The following is a 21,137-nucleotide window of genomic DNA, read 5'->3' on the forward strand; positions in this document are numbered from 1 at the left end:
CACTAACCCAAAAGTCAGTTTTAATTCAAAATGCTTGAATTAAATACATTTTTATTTTACCTTCACAGTGTTGGATCACACGCCCCCACAGTCGATTTTTTCTCAGACAGGCTAAATTTCCTATAATCAACAAATGCCTCCTTCCTCTGGTCAATGCAACATTCATTCTTTTCTCTGAATCAATAAATCCTACTTGTCTGGTCCTTACGCAGGACAGAATAATGATCTCCTTTTCAGCTCCCTGAAAAGCATCTACTGTGGACACCTGCACAGCTTTCATATCAGGATGGTCAAAGTCCACGGCACTGAGTAAATGACAGAGCTGTGGAGGAAAGAAGACAAGGCTCATGTGGTGCAGACGTCATGAAGAACCTACGCCTCTCAACCTACCCACAGCAGCTGTCATCATTTAACTAATAGTGGGTAATTTTCATTTTCTTTTTTTATTACTCACAGAGATTTGGCTAATTTCTGAAATGATAAATAACTAATGATAATGTAAGTTATGAAACAAAATCAAAGTGATGATTTATCTTTTGCTAGGAAACTTATTTAGATATGCTAATTTAGAGCTGATAAACTAAATGAAACAGATGAAAAATACTAAAAATAAATAAATATAAATGAAAACTAGTTAGAAGTAACTGGCTTGTGTGTAGATTAATATCTGGTATCTATCTTTGATTTACTGATAAAATGTTAATAATAATGAAAGAACATTTTGGAAAACAGATTCAATCCCATCTGTCCCAAAATACAAAGCATATACCATATTTCCTTCTAATTTGTTTATTTGCATTTTTGCCCCAACAGCTGTAAACTGAATTTAATTAAACCTTGTTAGGTTTACATTTAATTACACAGAAAAAAAGCCAGACTAGACAAAAGTCTGAATGCTGCTTTTTTAATATATTAACTACAGTCCCCAAAGTTTTTCTAGCACCAAACCAACACAAACCAAACTACTACAAATGTGATATCAAATATTATAATATGAAATTATAATATTTAATAACGATAAATATCATAATAGGTAATACAAACCTTGTACATTTGGGATTTGTATAATGTTATCACCCCAATCATAGAGCCCGCTATTCCACTTGCAATCAGTGATTGGATCAGCTTGAGTGTAAAAGCAGCTTCTGCCACATTATGAAAGCTGTTATCTCTTTCAATCTGGAATAAGAAACAGAACCTAAATTACATTTCCCAGAAACACTACAGAAAGACCAAGAAAAGCATGCAAACAAGAACAATAAAATTAAAACAGGAAACTAAACTGTGTAGACTCTTACGAACACTACTGTCATTCACCTGCTCCAGTCCTTTAACGTTATAGAAACACAGGGTTGGGAGCCATTCCAGTAAAGGGCTCCTCTCTGTTTCTGAAACACCATTCATGAGGTTTCCTTCGTAAAACAGATCATTAGCGATAGCACTGATTGTAGGGTGACAACGGTACTGGGTTCTCAACAGAACTGGCTTGTGACCCTAAGAAATTTAAGTGCAGAAAAATAAGGAATTAAAACAGCATTTTTTTTCTTAGTGGAAAAAAAATCCACAATAATATTTTAAAGTTTAAAAATACTGCCATATTGTGCTCTTAGTAAATTAATTACAACCATGATACAATGAATAAAAAGGATTTTTTTGAATTTACTAAAAATATTTTTATAGTAAACTTTTTATACCAGAAAATTGTAAAATATAAACAAATCTTAGAGTATCTAATAAGTATGGTACCTAACATCATGCTTTCATAATCTATATGGAATTGGCCTAACACTAAATTGAAAATAAATCTTTTAAAAAATTAGAAACTGTTGTTGATAACTCATTAACTATCCTCCTTAGGTACAAGCCATTTTTCATTCTGAATCTTCAAAGAAGTTTCCGATTTTCTTAATACATCATAAACCAACTCCCATCTACTTCAGGGCTTTCCTTGAGTATGTTCTTTATTTGCAAAATGTTCTGTAATATTGTTTGAACATTTTGAATAGTTACAAGGCACTCTAATAATATGTAATAAAATGCAGGATTAGTGATCACATGGACAAAGGATCTTCTATGGGGGAGAAATATGTGAGGAAAAAAATCAATCCCGAATACTCTTTTAGGGCATAAATATGTGAAAAGACAACCCACCAAATGGAAGAAAATATTTGCAAATCATATATCTGATAAGGTATTACTATCCAAAATATATAAAGAACTCCTACAACTCAACAACACAACAAACAACCCAATTCAAAAATAGGCAAAGGGCTTGAATAGGCATTTTTCCAAAGATAAGTGCATGAAAAGATGCTCAACATGATTAGACATTAGGGAAACCACAATGAGATACCACTTTATACCCATTAAGATAGCTGTTATTTTAAAAAATGAAAAATAACAAGTGTTGGTGAAGAAGTGGAGAAATTAGAACCCTTGTACATTGCTGCTGGGAATGTAAAGTGGAGCAGCTGCTATGGAAAAGAGTTTGGCAGTTTCTCAAAAGTTAAACACAGAATTACCATCAGATCCAGCAGTTGCACTTCTGGGTGTATACTCAAAAAAACTGAAAGCAGAGACTTGAACAGATAATTGATACCAATTTTCCTAACAGCATTTATTCACAATAGCTGAAGGGCGGAAACAACCCCAATGTCCATCAACAGATGAGTGGATAAATAAAATGTGGTGTACACATAAAACGATGGACTATTATTTAGCCTTAACAAGGAATAAAATTGTGACACATACTAAAACATGGACAAACTGTGAAAACGTTATGCTCAATAAATAAAGCCAGACACAGAAGGGAAAATATTGTATGATTCTACTTATATGAAGCACCTGTAATAGGCAAATATAGAGACCAAAAGTAGAATAGGGGTCACCAGGGGCTCAGGGGAGAGGGGAATGAGGAATTATTGTTTAATAGGTACAAAGTTTCTGTTGGGTTGATGAAAAAGTTCTGGAAAAGGATAGGGTAATGGTTGCACTACATTGTAAATGTACTTAAAAAAAAAAAAAAAAAAAGTAAAAGTACTGTTATATGCCACCAGTGTGGATAAACCTCAAAACTGTCATGCTAAGTGAAAGAAGCCAGACACAAAAGGTCACATATTGTATGATTTCAAGCTGTATGATACGAAAATTGTAAGACTGTATGATATGAAATACAGAAAAGATAAATCCATACAGACTGAAAGCAGACTGGTGCTTGCCAGGGGCTGGAGGGAGGGAATAGAGAGTAACTGATAAATGGGTACAGTTTTATTTTGGGGGGATGAAAATGTTTTGGAACTAGACAGAGGTAGTGGTTGCACAGCATTGTGGATGTACTAAAATGCCACTGAATTATTCATTTAAAATGGTTAATTTTGGGGGGGGGGATGATTTGACAGATTCATAAAATTTATTGTTGGTTATGATTGCTTTCCACATTTAAATAAATATTCACTTTTGAATTTTAATATTTGCATCATTGAAAGTGAACTCCCAAAATGCATAAACCCAGGCCCCCAAATCTGCATCCATCCCAGTGAAAAAAAATGGAAGAATGAGCCTCCAAATGACAGTAATTATAAAATGGTTAATTTTACATTACGTGAATGTCACCTCAACTTAAGACTATATTAATAATTTTTAAATTAAAAAAAAAAGTGAAGTAGAGCTCTACAACAGCTCTGCAATAGGGGACATGGATAACAGAGGCATTATAGATTTTTTTACTTTACAGCAAAATCAATATACTTACTACCCACTATGAAAGTACACAGGGAAAAGATTCATTTCATTCTTAAATTATGAGGGCCAACTTATCTTTAAGATGAGTACTTTCTAAACAACTCCAATTAAAATAATTTTAGGGCAAGGACTTGGTCTTCTAATATTTTCACTTTCTATCAACCTGCACAGTGTATAATCAATAAATGATAGTTCTGTATGAATTTAGCAGTAGTACCATTAAGCAAAGTCGATCAAAAAGAGTTTGTTCCAATCCATTTTCATGAGCTGCATCAGAACCCTGAATAGTAGGAGGGAGCTGTTTGGGATCTCCAACAAGAATCAGCTTTTCACACTCAAACCTAAAAACAGAATTCTAAAAATTAATCTAAGCAATGAGAGAAACATGCATTAACATCATTTACTGCACTATTTTCTAAAATGTATTTCAAAGAATTTGAATACCATGACACGTTCTCAGAACTACCAAGGCTTAACAGTGCTAATAAGTGTATTAAAAGGCTTTAAAAAGTTGTGCAGTAAAGAATCCTTTACATAAGTTTACTTTTTTCCACATAAAACCTACTAAGTGTCCCCTTCCTCTGCAAGGACTTAGTATTTCACAGAACTTTGAGAAACAATGATTTTTAGAATCTGTAAACTTAGAAACTTTCTTAGAAGTCATCTGGCTTAAACTCTTGTTTTAGAGATGAAGCATATTAGGCTCTCAGGGGTAAAATGTCTTTCTAAATAGGAATAGAATATAGTGGGAAAAAGTCCAAGTTTTGAAGAAAAACCTATATCCAAATTTTAGCTCTGTTATATTGTGTGGACACAGCAAGTTATTTAATCTCTACAGCTTCACTATTCTTATCAGTAACCTTGATATAATAATACCATGCATGGCTGTTGTAAGGACTTAATAAAGTATGTAATGTGTTTAGTAGACAGTAGGTGCTCCACAGTATTAACCCTTCACCCTCCCATGCAGGGCCTTACTTTCTCCATCTCTGGCTCCTGAGTAGGGTGACCAACTCATTCTGGTTTGCCCAGGACTGTCCCAGTTTAAACACTGAAGACCCCATGATGCCGGTTATGACGTGTGGAGATTTATTGCCATATATATTGAATCAACATATATTAACATAAAAGTATTTGTGAAGTAAAATCTTTCTTGTGCATTTTCAACACTTACAAACTGGAAATCAGAAGATTAAATATTTACTATAAACAAGAAAGAAAATGAAACAACAAGGGGGACAGAACAAGGCCTAGGACTGAAGCCTACTGAGTCTGGTCTAGTACTCCTTCCACTACCTTTAGGATTCCTCAATAAGAGATGCTTTGAAAGCACAGTGTTTTAATTGGCTGAGACAGCTTAGAAGATTTAATAGTTTCCTAAATTTTAGTAGACAAATTTTCATTTTCAACTTATTTTTCTTTATATACTTTATCTACTTTCATAATCTAAAAAATATTTTCAGAACCTAAACACTGGAATTATATCAAGGTAAGGAACTAAAGAACATTCTTCAGTAGAGTTAGGTTCATAAACTATGACTAAAGAGGCACCTTTAGTCTGGCTGAGAAGTCTGCAACGTTCTAGTAGAATCCTAGCACTAGAACTTTCAAGGCTTTAAGAATGTCTAAACTGTGATCCAAGTACGTGATCCAATTGCCTCAACTGTGATCTAACAAAATTTTGATACATTAACCCCTCCCTCAAATTTCCCTCTGGATTCTTTCAAAAAATCATTTAGTACTTGCATTGCTAGCAATTTTCACAAAAGTTTGGGAAGAGTTTGAACTGAGGAAATGTTTGAAATAATTGTAACATCTGAGCATCTTTGGAAAAGAACCTTTTAGGTTACCTTGCAATGGGAAGGAGGGAAGCCGGTTCTGTGATTTGACTACACTCATCCAGGACAGCCACAGGAAATTTAAGATCATTCATGCACGGGAATGGGCAGGCTGCACACGTAACTCCAACTACTCGGACCTTTATTACAGTAAGAATGTTATCCATTAACAACTATTAAACAAATGAAGAGAATATATTTACCAAAGAACTTACAGGCTAAAATCAGAAATGAGCAGGTCCTAATTTAATCACTGGCAATCAGAAATCATAGGCCACTTTACCTCTACATTTTCATTATTCCCACATAAGAAATGGAAATTCCTCTAAGAGTTTTATTTATGAACAGGTGATACCAATGAGCAATAGTTTATAGTAACCGGGCTTTCACTTAGAAAGGCATCAAAGAAACCATTAACAATTATTCTTACATATCAATATGCTGGATAAGGATATAAAATGGTAAGTAGTTTACATAAATGACTAATTTGCATTAATTGAATGTAGTCAAACTAAGCCCCTCTGGATTTGGTTGGGGAGAAGGGAGGAAAGGTAAGTCTATAACTCAGATAATAAAAAGCTGGTCTGAAGGCTTCCGAGGACTTCTAGAACCCAAACTTGTTGTAGATCGATTATTATTTCCAATTCTCCCTCCTTCCGCGTGACAGTATTACTCATCCACACCCTTTGCTGCGTGTCTCTGCAGTGCCTCCCACCAGAGAAGTAGGTGGAGTATACTTCCCTGCCCGCTGATGTCGGGCTTGGCCATATGACCTGTTATAGCAATGGACTGTTAGCTGACATGCTGTGAACAGAAGCTTTACACGTTATCTGTATGATCTTGCCTGCCCTCTTGCACTTCTGCTGTCTGTCAGGAGAGGGGCATCATGCCACAGACAACTGTTCTCAGAATGAGAAGCTTGACCCACACCAACTGACCTGTAGAGTCGTTAAGTTTGTTGTCTTAAATTATTGAGATTTTGTTTGTTAAGCAACATTATTTCAGCAATAGCCGACCAAAACAGGGTCCCAAACAGGTTGATTGTCCCAAATCTCTCACAGAAAAAGTGGACCCATGTCCACATTGTCCAACAAGCCAACAACCCTCTTTTCCTCCACTCCCTTTTCCTTCCCCCAGGCTCTCCTTTCACAGGAGAAAGCTACTAAATGACTTCTTTCTCTCCTCGCAGCTGGCGCCCAGACTGGCCTGGATCAGAACCTGATGAAGGAGATGCTGCTACTCGTTGCAGCCGGAGACCCTGTGTGTCCAGTGCTGGTTCCCAATACCTGGGATCAAGTGCCTGAGCCTCCTAGGTTCTTAGGACAGATTTCAGACAGACCCTGAAAGGATTGGTTTTCTAGGAAAGCACGAAAGATAAAAATGAACTTGGATATTTTGCCCAGTGTCAGACCTTCTCTTCCTCTGTTTCTCCTAGAAAAAAGCCAAGTTTCGTTTAACTTCCCAGGAATCTATTCCCACCTCTTCACTTTCCGCTTAAGCCTATAAAAAGATATACATATAGGGAGAAAGAGAAAAGATGACTCTGTCATGGAGAGTTGGATGTGTTCACAAATTTGAAGAACGCTTTGCAATAAAATAAAACGTGCACTGGATAGACAGGCACACTTCAGTTGAATCTGAGCTATCACAGTCATTTGTTTTATTTAAGGGAAATAAATAGGAATAATATTCCTATCAACAGGAATAAAAGGGATCTGAATCGTATATATAAATTAAATGAATAAACAGACAAACTGAAGCTGTTTCCCCTCACCTGCTTCAGCAGGGTTTTATTGGTCCCCAGTTTATGCTGCTCAATACTTTTCCTCACATAGACTTTTTCCACAGGAGTCAGGTCTTCCTTCATGAGTGCATGTAGTTCTTTTAATTGTTCATTTTCATTTTCTGAGCCAGCATGCAAACTTAAAAAAGAATTACATAAAAGAATACCCTTTGATTCCATTTTCACAGCATCACAAAAAAGTAAAATACAGATTTCCTAAATTAACACCAAGAAAAAGATAAAGCTTTCTCTAGTCTTCTTCAGAAACCAGATTTAAGGTAAGATTTACTTATATAAAATTATACTTCTGAACATTCTGTGACTTTTGGAATTTAGCATTCTTACCTGTAAGGCAAAACTGGCTTGGCAATCTTCCTGACACTCCCAACCCTGACAAACTTTTCAAATCCAAGACTAAGCAGCCTTTAAGGAAAACAGGGTAGAATAGATTCTGATTATTTAGAAAATGGAATCTAAAAGTTTCACATAATATTTACATTATTAAAATTAACTTTGCATAACAGTATATTTTATATTATGTAGTTCAATGTGAAATGCCTAAACTCAAAGTAAATATAATGTAGTTGAAAGACTTTTTTATAAAATGTGTTTCAGAGAATTTAAAAAATATGTATTATCGGGCTTCCCTGGTGGCGCAGTGGTTGAGAATCTGCCTGCCAATGCAGGGGACATGGGATGAGCCCTGGTCTGGGAAGATCCCACATGCCACAGAGCAGCTGGGCCCGTGAGCCACAATCACTGAGCCTGTGCGTTTGGAGCCTGTGCTCCGCAACAAGAGAGGCCGCGACAGTGAGAGGCCCGCGCACCGCGATGAAGAGTGGCCCCCGCTTGCTGCAACTAGAGAAAGCCCTCGCACAGAAATGAAGATCCAACACAGCCAAAAAATAAATAAATAATAAATAATTAATTTAAAAGAAATAAAAGAAATATGTATTATCTTTTAAAGCATGCCTTCATTTTCTTTTATTTTAACTTTATTTATTTATTTTTGGCTGCATTGGGTCTTCGTTGCTGCGCACGGGCCCTCCCCAGCTGCGGCTAGTGGGGGCCACTCCTCGCCGCAGTGTGCAGGCCTCTCACTGGGGTGGCCTCGCCCGTAGCGGAACACGGGCTCTAGGCGTGCGGGCTTCAGCAGTTGTGGCACGTGGGCTCAGTAGTTGTGGCTCACGGGATCTAGAGCACCAGCTCAGTAGTTGTGGCCCATGGGCCCATTTGCTCCGCAGCATGTAGGATCTTCCCCGACCAGGGCTCAAACCTTTATCCCCTGTATTGGCAGGCAGATTCCTAACCACTGCACCACCAGGGAAGCCCAAAAATATGTATTATCTTATGTTGAGGGCTCATGAAACGTTCATAAAATATTTATGTTAGAATTTATCACAAGTAAAATTGCCCTGGGAATTCCCTGGTGGTCCTGTGATTAGGACTTGGCTCACCGCCGTGGCCCAGGTTCAATCCCTGGTCAGGGAACTAAGATCCCAAAAGCCGCGCGGCCAAAAAAAAGAAAAACAAAAACTACAGAAAAACAAAGTTGCCCCTAAAGACATAATAATATGGAAAGCAATAGCTACCATATATTTAGCAGCAAGATTTGGTAGGAAGAGTGTTAGCCTCTTAACATACCTTATCTTGTTTAATACTCATTACAGCTCTGCACAATATCTCATCTTAGAGATGAGGAACTGAAACTCAAGTCAGGTATTTTGCTGAGGCCACATAGCTAATACGTAGAGTCAACCATGATTCAAACCTAGGCAAGTCTGTCTACCTCCAAAGGCTATCAATGACTGTTCTTCTATATACATTACCCCTCAGTGAGGGCTTTGTGAAGAAGCGGCCCTCACCTACCCTTCCCACTTATATATCTTATAGCTCTAGCTCTATGCTAGGAACAGAGCAGGAGCTCACTGAACATCCAGACTGCTAAAACATCTACCACCTCAAATGGGAAATAAAGAGCTGGAAAACTAAAGAAACTATAGCTCTCCAAACACAGTTTTCCTAAATAATTTTGAAGCAGTTTATTTAATGTCAGTACATGAATAGACTTCAATTTTTGCATTTTTTCATAGTTTTCATCTTGGAGAATAGTCAGCTATTTTTCAGCCTGAAAAACTAGTTTACATTTTTTTTTCAATGTAAGTTTGCATTAATTCTATAATAGAGAGTATAGTATCCTCATACCATGGGGCAAAAATGTTTTATTTCTTCTTAAACTCTTTGTCCTATTCTGTCCATTGCCATTGAAATGCATTATCCAAGTGCACAGCTAACTGTCAGTTCAGTGTGAAGAAATGTATGGGTCCAGCTTACATGCAGTTGAGGTATAGATCCTAAATGCAGATTCACATTCCTCAGCTCCTCATCAGAGGCTTAAGCACTAAAGAATCTCTTCTACGTGTTTTCTGTTACTTTTCAGTAGTTAGTACTTACTCTTCTAGCTTCTTGATTTTTCTTTTCTAACAGTCTACAGTTAAATTTTAATCTTAGGCTAAGCAATCTAAAGTTCTTTGCTGTTTAATCTCCAGATAACTTGTCATTATCTTGAATCAGAAAATGTCCTCAGCCACTGTTTTAGATTACTCAGAAGAAAGAGTACACACAGGTAGAACCTTCCTGGAGGGCAATCTTGCAAAGTATATTAAGAAGCTTAAAAATGTTCATATCTTTTATTCTAGGCCTAGGACTTTTTCTTCAGGAAAGAATCAGAAATGGAGACCAAGATTTATGTTTAAGGAACTTGGCTGCAATATTATTTATAATGGCAAAAATCTGGTAAGAACTTACTGATCAAAAATTGTTTATTGTATAAGAAAATCATTGCATTTAATAGAGCTATGAAAAATTTTGGTTTCTAAGCTTTAATACCATAGAGAAATAATCACTGAGTAAAAAAAAGCAGGACACAAAACAATATATACTGTTGAATACTAAGTTTGGAAAACAAAATGAGTGTGTGTATATGTATTAAAAGTCTGTAAAGAAATATAATAAAATATTATCTGTATTGTCTGCATATTTTCTGCCATAAGCATTAACTTATGTAATTATAAAAGTTAATTTTAAAAAGTCTACACTTACAAATACGGATTATTTCTCCTAATCAGACTATCATTTATGTGATATTCAGATCATTAAACATTGGAATATTGGTAAAACATTACGTAATACTTTCTTTGCTTTTTTTTTTGGCCGCGCTGCAGCATGAAGAATCTTAGTTCCCCAACCAGGGATCGAACCCGCGCCCCATGCAGTGGAAGCGCCGAGTCTTAACCACTGGACCGCCAGGGAAGTCCCAATTTTTAATAAAATTTACACAAAAATTTTACACCTGTAAAACAGACTGTGCTATTGCTTTCCATGAAACAGCAACAGGCTAACTTATTAGTCTGTAAGTAGGATAAAATCAAATACAACAACATTAATCATTAGAGAAATGCAAATCAAAACTACAATGAGGTATCATCTCACACCAGTCAGAATGGCCATCATCAAAAAATCTACAAACAATAAATGCTGGAGAGGGTGTGGAGAAAAGGGAACACTCTTGCACTGTTGGTGGGAATGTAAATTGATACAGCCACTATGGAGAACAGTATGGAGGTTCCTTAAAAAACTAAAAATAGAACTACCATACGACCCAGCAATCCCACTACTGGGCATATACCCTGAGAAAACCATAATTCAAAAAGAGTCATGTACCAAAATGTTCATTGCAGCTCTATTTACAATAGCCAGGACATGGAAGCAACCTAAGTGTCCATCATCGGATGAATGGATAAAGAAGATGTGGCACATATATACAATGGAATACTACTCAGCCATAAAAAGAAATGAAACGGAGGTATTTGTAATGAGGTGGATGGAGTTAGAGTCTGTCGTACAGAGTGAAATAAGTCAGAAAGAGAAAAACAAATACAGTATGCTAACACATATATATGGAATCTAAGGAAAAAAAAAAAAAAAAAGGTCATGAAGAACCTAGTGGCAAGATGGGAATAAAGACACAGACCTACTAGAGAATGGACTTGAGGATATGGGGAGGGGGAGGGGTGAGATGTGACAGGGTGAGAGAGTGTCATGGACATATATACACTACCAAATGTAAAATAGATAGCTAGTGGGAAGCAGCCGCATAGCACAGGGAGATCAGCTCAGTGCTTTGTGACTGCCTGGGGGGATGGGATGGGTGGGAGGGAGGGAGATGCAGGAGGGAGGAGATATGGGAACATGTGTATATGTGTAGCTGATTCACTTTGTTATAAAGCAGAAACTAACACACCATTGTGAAGCAATTATACTTCAATAAAGATGTTTAAAAAAAATTAAAAAATAAAAAAATAAAGTTGTGAAAAAATGAGAAGCTACTAAAAAAAAAAAAAAAAAAATCAAATAGAAAACCTGACAATTTTAGTACAGGGATGGGATATAGGTAAAACTAAAGGTAGATCCCTCTTATTGAAACCAAAAACATAATTTAATCAAACTGTTCAGCTATTTTACTATTATTTGTTCATATAGGCAGGTGGATAAGAGAATAACCCACGACTTGGTTTTGCGGTTTTAGCCTACTTCCAAGGTAACCACTCAAAGCTCCTGGGTCAGAGACAAAGGACTTTTACTTATGGCACAGAAGCAGCATAGGCACCAACACATCTACTGTGGTTTCCCTTGGTCCCCATGTCCTGTGAGGAGACACAGAGAATCCAGATGGATGCCTGCACTGCAGTGGATTGAGCTGTAGGAAAGGAACACTGAGCTTGGGAATCCACTATTTTTATAACAAGCAGTAAGTAACCCTGCTCTTTGTCCTGGAGGGAGATACTACCTCATCAGTCAAGGTTGCTCACTGCAAACACAACCCTAAGAAATGTGCTGAGTAAGAGTGGTCAGGGCCTTGCACGGTAGATTCCAACCCCAACAATACACGTTCTGGGCTGGACTCAAATTTTTACACGAGCAACTGGTAAGTTAGCCTGTTACTGTTTCATGGATGCTGGTTCTTGAGTCAGAGCTAAAGGCCTTGCATGTCTGGCATACCCAGCAAAAATGCGCATGGACGCTCAGGGCCTATGGTGATCTACCTCTCTCAACAGTAACCTAAAACGTTAGGTACTGAAATACACCTGTGATACCTACCCAAGAAGTACTCTGTCAACAGCTACATTAGTAGAAGAAGAAATCAAAAGTTTCCATGGTCTTGCATTTCCAACTGTAAGAGCTTCACTCTTTTCAAATAGCTGCACAAAAAACAAAATCACCACTGCCAGCAAATAACTCTTTCCTGCTCCAAAAACACCTAATTATTTTGAAAGGGAAAAAAATGAAGGCAATGTCATAAATAAATTTCTGAAAAGCACAAGAAATAGTTCATCCATTTCCCTCTCTCCTTCATTTAAGAAATTTATTAAAAAATATTAACTGAGTGCTCACTATGTGCTTAATTAGAACAAGGGATAAATACATAGATAACTATTCAAAAGACCTCCATATTTAATGAGACCATAGTCTACTTAGGAAGATAGACAAGCAAAGAACAATGATAAAACAATATGGTAAGTAACATTGTTGGTATCAGAGAAAGAACATCTCTCTGCTTTGGTGGAGATGGGAATGCTTCCTAAAAATAAAAAGAGTAGCAGAACTAAATCTTCCAGGATAAGATATCCTGTTAAAGAGAGGGTCATTCTAGGCAGAGGCATGACAAAGCACATAGCTGACAAGTATTTCCATACAGCCTACAGCAAACAGGCAAGACATGAGGCTGTCTGACAAGGTAGGCAAGGGGATAAATCACAAGAGTTCTGCTTGCTATGGCTAAAAGTTTGAATTTTATCTTAAAGACCAGGGGAAATCAACGAAGGATTTTAAGTAATGGAACTAAATCATATTTTTTTTTTAGAAAAACTACTTGAGTGAAAATATGAAGAAAGGTAAAACTAAAGGTAGATCAATTAGAAAGCTGTGTGAGATGATCATAACAATAATACGTGCTAACTTTACTAAGTGCCTCCCATGTGCCAGACACCACTCTAAGCCCTTTACTTATGTTAACTCATTTAATCCTCCAAACCTATGAGACAGATGCTATTATCAAATCCCATTTTACAGAGTAGTCTCACCAACTAGGCTATATGGAGGCATGATGAAGGTTTGGATTGAGGAGGTGCTAATGAGTTGGCGAGGAGAGAATCAATATGAAAAGTAGGTACAAACTAGAAGGGACATCTCAGTGACTGATCTGATGAGGGGAGAGAAACAGTAAGAGAGATGGAGGAGGATTAAGAGAAAGTCACTTAATCTAGGGAGAAAAATAATCTAGGATGACTTCCAAGTGTCTAGCTTGGTCAACAGAGTGGATGTGAAGCAAATCCTCAAAATAGGACGAAAAGTAGGATCAGCTTCAGGGAAAAGGTCTGTGAGAGGAAATGAGTTAAAGAGGGAACAGATTCCAGATAAAAGTAGTAGCTCTGAAGAGGAGAAAGTAAAGCTCCTTCACTGAGACAGAACCAGAAGAGTAAGAATAGGTCCATACTTAGGTAAGTTGGAAAAGGCAGGCAGGACATTGAAGGGAGTTTCTGTTATGACCTCCATTTCCTATTTTAGAAGCAAAATCAATTTCGGAGAGAGAGAGTGGGGCAGGGGCAAGGATGGGATTATGAGAAGGATGAAGGTTTGGAATAGCTACTATGAAGGATGAAGGGTGAGCTGACTAGGAATTAATTAATAGAGAACAACACGTAGATGTCTAGATCAAATCTGGATACTTTGATAACGAGAGTATAATGCTACCCATTCATCACATATGCTGCCTATTCTCCCTTTTAGGGTGGTCAGTTCTGCTCTCATCTAATAGTTTACTAAAATGGGTCCAGATTTGAAAAATGTAGAGTTATTCTGGAATCTTGTCTGACTAGGAAATTACAAGTGAGCAGACTGAGTTACAAAAGCTTATATGACAATGTAGTTACTAGAACCGTTTTCTTTTCTTGCTTCTTACCATGTATGATCGTGATAGGGAGGGTATGAATTCCCAGTTCCTTCACTTCTTCAACACTTTCACGTGATGCCATCATTTGAGCTATCTGAATTAGAGCTGTAGCTTGATCCTTGTTTAACTTGTGTGCCTGAATTAACTCACTAGCTAGCTGCAATGTTGCTCCTGTACTGAGTAGTTCAAATTTTGTGTTGATATTCGAGAAGGCTGGTGGGATAAATTTTCTCTTATTGACTCTCTTGTTGCTCACTGTAGTTGATGAAGACCTAAGCAAATGAAAATGTTTTTAAATGAGGGGCTTTTGAAATAGGTGAGCAGACCTAGTCATAACTTAGCCTTCACTTTATAAGCATCACAGCGGACATTTTTTTGGAGACACAAATGAACATATACCCCAATTTGGAGGAGGGTGGAAGAGAACTAACATTTGTTGAAAACCTACTATGTGCTGGCATTATACTAAGCATTTTACATGTTACTTGATGCAATCTTCACAACAATACTAAGTAGTTAATTATCCCAAATAGAGGTACAGAAATATTAACATTTTTCCCCCAAAGCACATAGCTAATAAGTTGTATACTGACTTAAAGCCCATGTTCTATTAAACAAAACTGACTTAGGTAATTAATATAGCCTCCATTTAAGGTAAAACTGCAATAAACTGGTTTAATTTCTATTTCTATTAAGACTGAATTCCTGGGCTTCGCTGGTGGCGCGGTGGTTAAGAATCCACCTGCCAATGCAGGGGACAAGGGTTCGAGCCCTGGTATGGGAAGATCCCACGTGCCGCGGAGCAACTAAGCCCGTGCACCACAACTACTGAGCCTGCGCTCTAGAGCCCGTGAGCCACAACCACTGAGCCCGTGAGCCACAACCACTGAAGCCCGCGTGCCTAGAGCCCATGCTCTGCAAAAAGAGAAGCCACCACAATGAGAAGCCTGCACACCGCAACAAAGAGTAGCCCCCGCTCACACAACTAGAGAAAGCCCGTGCACAGCAATAAAGACCCAAAGCAGCCAAAAATAAAATAAATAAAACAAATAAATTAAAAAAAAAAAAAGACTGCATTCCTTTCAAAGGAGATAAATGACATAATGGATAAGGATATTTATTTTTCTTACCTAGGACTTTATTATGGTGAAAAAAATGAAATACCACAAGTTAGATCATAATATTACAAATTACAAACTAGACTTTTTCTATCATTTTAGTGAATTCAATATAATGTCGCTCCCAATTTTTAAAAAAGGGGCATGGTGCTTGAGAAATTAAAAATGAGATATAGGTTATGTCAAGAATAAAATTAGTATCAATATATATACTGGATTCAAGCTGTAAAATGTTACATAATTTTAAATGTTTTAAATGTTAAATAATTTGTAGCATAAAAGTACAGATAAATAAATAAATAAAAACACTCAAAAGATCCTTAGGAAATTATTCCTTGACAAAGGAAAAAAATTTGCAGTAACCCTTACTAGACTCTACCACAATAAATAAATAAACAGATAGATGAATGGGTGGATTGTTGGGAAATGATGTGTATTCCCCTTTCTCTTTTGAACCACTGACAAACAGTAACCTCATAATCCCTGAAAGAAAATTAACACTTTGTTGGCAAAAATTTATGTAATGTACTTTTATTACATTTTCATATTTACAATTAGTCATCATTTTTTAATACCAATGACCCAAAGGTAAATAATGACTTACATTGTTAACAGGTACTGTGTTAGAGGTAGAGTAGCTGGATTAAAGTTGTCCTGAATATTTTTCAAAGTGGTCAGCTCTGTGCTAGCATTACAAACCAATAATGCATGGACCACTGCTGTAGACAGAATGCAGAAAATTAACATTAATGTAAATGAAATGAACCATTAAAAAAATCTATTAAATGTACACATAACTCAGAGTTCAGCTACTGAATTAATCACACAACATAAAATAAATGCTTAAGTACATGCAGAGGTCCTTTTATCCATTAAACTACTATACTACCTGCTCATTCATACTTTATAAATTGCATAACTTACACCAAATTTGGACTTCCATATGTCAGTTAATGAATAAGAATAACTGTTCTGAGTTAGGGTGTGGTGACACTGCTTAACAGCCAGTTCGATTTAGTCAGCATACATTGTATAGTAGTGTTTGTGGAATTTTTTAACATTTTCTTGCATTTCTTCCTCAATTATTTTATAGGAATATATGGAAAGCAGAAAATTAGAATGCTGTTATTGGTGAGGAAACAACTGCAACAAATATGAAACTATGCATTCAAAAAATGACAAATGTTCACTTAATTAGGCTCTTATTGAACTCAAGCTGGTTGACTAGGTTTATTCAGTTCTAAAAGAAAAAAAATCAAGTGAAAAATGTCTATGAAATATTTGAAATGGGTCGTTAAATGCTGTGTCTTAATTAGATATGGACCAAATTCGACCATCAGAAATTACTCCAGAGATCAAGATGTATAGAGAAGTATACAGATCCATAGAACCGGATAGGGCTCAGCTTACTACAGCCTCCTTTATTAAAAGAAAAGTAAGGCTCATAGCCTACTGTCTTATTAAGAATTTCTCAAGGCAGATGATAAAATAGCCTCAAATGAAACTCATACGCTCCTGCTCAACTGCTCACGAAATCTCTTGCAAAATCTACAAGACTTCTCAATGTAAAAATAAATGATCTGTTTACTAAATGTACACTACTAGAATAATAAACCAAGAGGATTAAATAAATCAAGAACTGGAATTTGATGTAAGAAATTATTTAAGAAAATTCTTATTTATATGTTTAATATTTATATTTTTAGAAATTGGGTATATACCATGTAAAATTCAACTTTAACAAAATACTTAAGTGAAGGGTCAAGATTTTATTATATTGTTAGCCCTCTAGGACTTGAGCTGCAGAAATATTTAGATGTTCAACTTTCATACACATTTCAAGAATACTGTACACAATAATAGGAAGTAGAGGTGGATGCTTTTTGTTGGCTTTAATCAAACAATCCCACACAAAGTTAGCATTCTAGCTCACAGTGCATCACATGTCTTTCATTCTTTTTTAATACAAATTAATATGGGCATAATAATACTTACTGTTAGTGGGCCAATTCGAAGGGAAATAACCTTTCAAAGGTAGTAGCTCTACCTCATTGATAGATGATGGACCAAAGAAAGTACTACATGCAATAAAAGTATCCAATTCAAAGTCTAGGGTTTTTGAAACCACCCAAAGATCATCTGAAACGACAAACACTTTTAAAGGATTCAGAACTATGCTCCATCCAAAGCTACCTTGGATTTCTTTGATGCTTAGTCCTATATTATTTCTCAAAAAACCAAACTTGGTTATTATCACCAACAAGATTCCACCCAGACACCCAAACACATAACATTTCATTTCCATGTTTTTAACTCAATTAGTTTAATGTTTTTAAAGTTACTTTATAATTATTTTTTTTAAAAAAAACACTGTAAATAAAGCAAAGACAACATCTAACTCACTTTTATCTTATAGCTACATTTGATTTTCCCAAGGTAGAATATTAGTCTAAAAAGATGCTCCACCATGTAAAGGTTTCTATGCTCAAATAAAGTTGGCAATCCGTGGATAGAATAAAGTTCTCTTAACTGACTTCCACTTAACATATGTTCCAGATTAATTAACGTTCTCCTTTCTTCTCCATAGTACACTGAGCACTCATAGCTAGTAGGCTGCTTTCCAGAATATCTATGCACTACTTCTACCCTCAGTGGAGTTTACACTTACAAAGAGTCAACTGCATTTGTTCTAAAACTTATTTATACTAGTTGTATTTGCTATTATAATTATATAACTTAATCACATATTATTTGACCCATTATGAGTATGAAGGAAAAAACTTGTTGTTTAAAGAAAACTACATTCCGGGCTTCCCTGGTGGCACAGTGGCTAAGAATCCACCTGCCAATGCAGGGGACACAGGTTCGAGCCCTGGTCCAGGAAGATCCCATATGCTGCAGAGCAACTAAGCCCGTTTGCCACAACTACTGAGCCCATGAGCCTAGAGCCCGTGCTCCGCAACAAGAGAAGCCACCACAGTGAGAAGCCCGCGCACTGCAACTAAGACCCAACGCAGCCAAAAGTAAATAAATAAATAAATGTATTAAAAAAAAAATGTAGGTAGCTATAAGGTACTAGATTTAGCTTTGCTTTGTTGATTCAAAGTTTCTTATATCATTTAAAATAACTAATCAAATAACAAAAGCAAGTTAGGTTAGGATCAATGACAAGAGTAGGTCATGAAAGCAAAGATAAAAATTAACCCAACTTAGGGACTTCTCTGGTGGCACGGTGGTTAAGAATCCGCCTGCCAGTGCAGGGGACAAGGGTTCGAGCCCCAGTCCAGGAAGATCCCACATGCCGCGGAGCAACTAAGCCCGTGCGCCACAACTACTGAGCCCGCGTGCCACAACTACTGGAGCCTGCGCACCTAGAGCCCATGCTCTGCAACAAGAGAAGCCACCGCAATGAGAAGCCTGCACACTGCAATGAAGAGTAGCCCCCGCTCGCTGCAACTACAGAAAGCCCGTGCGCAGCAACAAAGACCCAACGCAGCCAAAAAAAGAAAAAAATTTTTAAGGATTTTATTTCCAAATATACAAAATTTGGGGTCCAATGTTGTCATATTGTGCAGCAATGACAGAAGTATCACTAAACTCATTACATTTTCAGCTTATTTTTTATATTAGGTTCAGGGTACAGTTCATTCAGTATACTTATGATGCCAAGAACTTGGTGTGACTCTTTAACCAAAATTAAACAGTTTTTGGTAGCCTATAATAAAGCTTTTAAAAAAACTAAAATTTAAAATATGCTTTTTAGGGGTGGGGGGAATAAAATAAAATATGCTTTTTAGAAATGGTCTAATTTATTATACAATAATTCACAATATGTACTATGAAACTGTACTCTTAAAAATCTCTTTAATATAAAGAATTTACAGGGCTGTATGTAACTGAGATACAAGGCTAGACTCAGCCACAACATAATCAGATCAACTTACCTTTGCTGTAAGTCGAAGAACTTTCCTTCCGACTCAGCTTAAGATAAAGTTTGCTCTTAGGTTCATTATAAAATTCAGGATCTACAGTAGTAAACTTCTTTAGTTTACCATACTTTTTTCTTTGAAAATCAAACCCTTTTCTGCAAAATGAGTAAAAGACAAAAGTGAATTTGAATATTAAGGTATGATTTCTTTTTTAATTGAGATATAACTGACATATAACATATTAGTTTCAGGTGTACAACATAATGATTTGATATATGTATATACTGTGAAATTATCAGCATAAGTCTGGTTAACATCCATTGCCACACAAAGTTTTTTCTTGTGAAGAAAATGGGTGAACTGTTTTTATTTTTAAATAAATTGAATTTTTTAAAAAAGCACTGAAGAACTCATTGCGTGTATAAAATTTTTTTCAAATAAAAATTTTTTCTTGTAATGAGCTCTTACTCTCTCATCAGTTTTCAAATATACAGTAAAGTAATATTAACTATAGTCACCATGCTATACATTACATCTGCAGGACTTATTAATTTTATAACTGGAAGTTTGAAGGTACAAATTTTTTTTAAAAATCTTTAAAATACAGTATGAAGAGGAAAGAACCAGGGAATGTGTATGTTTATATACTTTCATACATATATACACAATAAAAATACACTGTGTCAAAGGAAGAAAATAGCAAGCCTCACAGGAACATCATTAGTTTTAAAAGAGATTGAGATAGGAATAGTATCTAAAAGACAGGGTACTTCAGTTTCTATAACTGTAAAAATAGAATAATAAATTATCTTATTACCATTTCTTATAAATTATGATGATTAAATGAAATACATGCAAAGTGCTTAGAAGAGTGCCTGGCATGTACAAGCTCCCAATAAATGCTGTTATTATTAAATTACCATGCAAATGCTCATTATATTTACTTTTCGGGTAATCCAACTTTTGTAAGACATGTTTCGAAAAAGTAGCATTCTATCATCCTATAAACTATGTAGTTCAGGCTTGTGAATGACCAATATGTATTATCCTGTGCTGATAAAAATTATTCTTGTGATTTGTTTGATAGGGTTTCCCTTAGAATTATGATTATATGTAAAAATGGTTAGAAAAATGGCATTCCCGCCAGTAATCCTGATATTGCTGGCACTGCTCAATGTTTAGAGGGGGCCAAAAATAGCTTTAGGGAATTATTCCCATTTTATAGTCACAAAAAATGAGGTACTCTATCTTTTAGATATTCTTCCTATCTCAATCTCTTTGAAAACTGATCATAATTCTGTGAGGTTACTATTTTCTGATATAATTAGAGGCAATTACTTGGCACCATAAAACATACCTCACCAAAAGCTGGCATTCCTCATAGAGGGGTATCTTTTGACTTCTTAAGTACAAGCCAATACTTTTTATATCATTTAAAACCATGCTAGGTAGAGATTTTTCCTGTGTTAAATATCCTGGGGTCACTTCTTCAAGCCACTTGAAAAATTTACATCGGTCAGCTCTGGGTCCATCGCAGGTATAAAAGAGACGACCCTAAGGGGAAAAAGATATTGAAACTTTAGTGAGAAAAATAATGTTTTTATTTATTTATTTTTTTACTGTTTTTGTACTATGTTTGTCAAGACTTTTATAAAGGCTGCTTGGCATTAATGTACTCCAATAAATTAGCCGCTATACAACTTAATCTTTTTATTA

At 36.1% G+C, this 21,137-nt stretch overlaps 1 protein-coding gene and 1 long non-coding RNA gene across 10 annotated transcripts in view; one reads left to right on the top strand and one right to left on the bottom strand.

Annotated features, from left to right (window-relative positions):
* Positions 1-1,046, top strand: part of LOC309627610 — a 33,281-nt gene extending 32,235 nt beyond the window's left edge. Inside the window, exon 4 of the long non-coding RNA XR_014243848.1 lies at positions 238-1,046. This is a non-coding gene — a long non-coding RNA (uncharacterized lncRNA). The remainder of the gene's footprint in view (positions 1-237) is intronic.
* Positions 1-21,137, bottom strand: part of ZGRF1 (zinc finger GRF-type containing 1) — a 79,338-nt gene that overhangs the window by 2,819 nt on the left and 55,382 nt on the right. For 7 of the 9 annotated variants that reach the window (XM_082389603.1, XM_082389602.1, XM_082389606.1 and 4 more), the window contains 13 exons: positions 20,779-20,975; positions 19,437-19,576; positions 17,488-17,631; positions 16,097-16,211; positions 14,384-14,646; positions 12,523-12,682; positions 7,708-7,785; positions 7,354-7,501; positions 5,592-5,719; positions 3,959-4,082; positions 1,318-1,494; positions 1,045-1,179; positions 61-322 (listed from right to left, as the gene is read on the bottom strand). In XM_082389603.1, the coding sequence (XP_082245729.1) occupies positions 61-322; positions 1,045-1,179; positions 1,318-1,494; positions 3,959-4,082; positions 5,592-5,719; positions 7,354-7,501; positions 7,708-7,785; positions 12,523-12,682; positions 14,384-14,646; positions 16,097-16,211; positions 17,488-17,631; positions 19,437-19,576; positions 20,779-20,975 (2,071 nt within the window). Of the gene's footprint in view, positions 1-60; positions 323-1,044; positions 1,180-1,317; positions 1,495-3,958; positions 4,083-5,591; positions 5,720-7,353; positions 7,502-7,707; positions 7,786-12,522; positions 12,683-14,383; positions 14,647-16,096; positions 16,212-17,487; positions 17,632-19,436; positions 19,577-20,778; positions 20,976-21,137 lie in introns of those variants that run through there. The other 2 variants (XM_082389605.1, XM_082389608.1) reach the window with 2 other exon arrangements.

This window comes from Balaenoptera borealis (genome assembly GCF_965194805.1).
Source record: "Balaenoptera borealis genome assembly, chromosome: 4".
Classification (NCBI taxonomy): domain Eukaryota; kingdom Metazoa; phylum Chordata; class Mammalia; order Artiodactyla; family Balaenopteridae; genus Balaenoptera; species Balaenoptera borealis.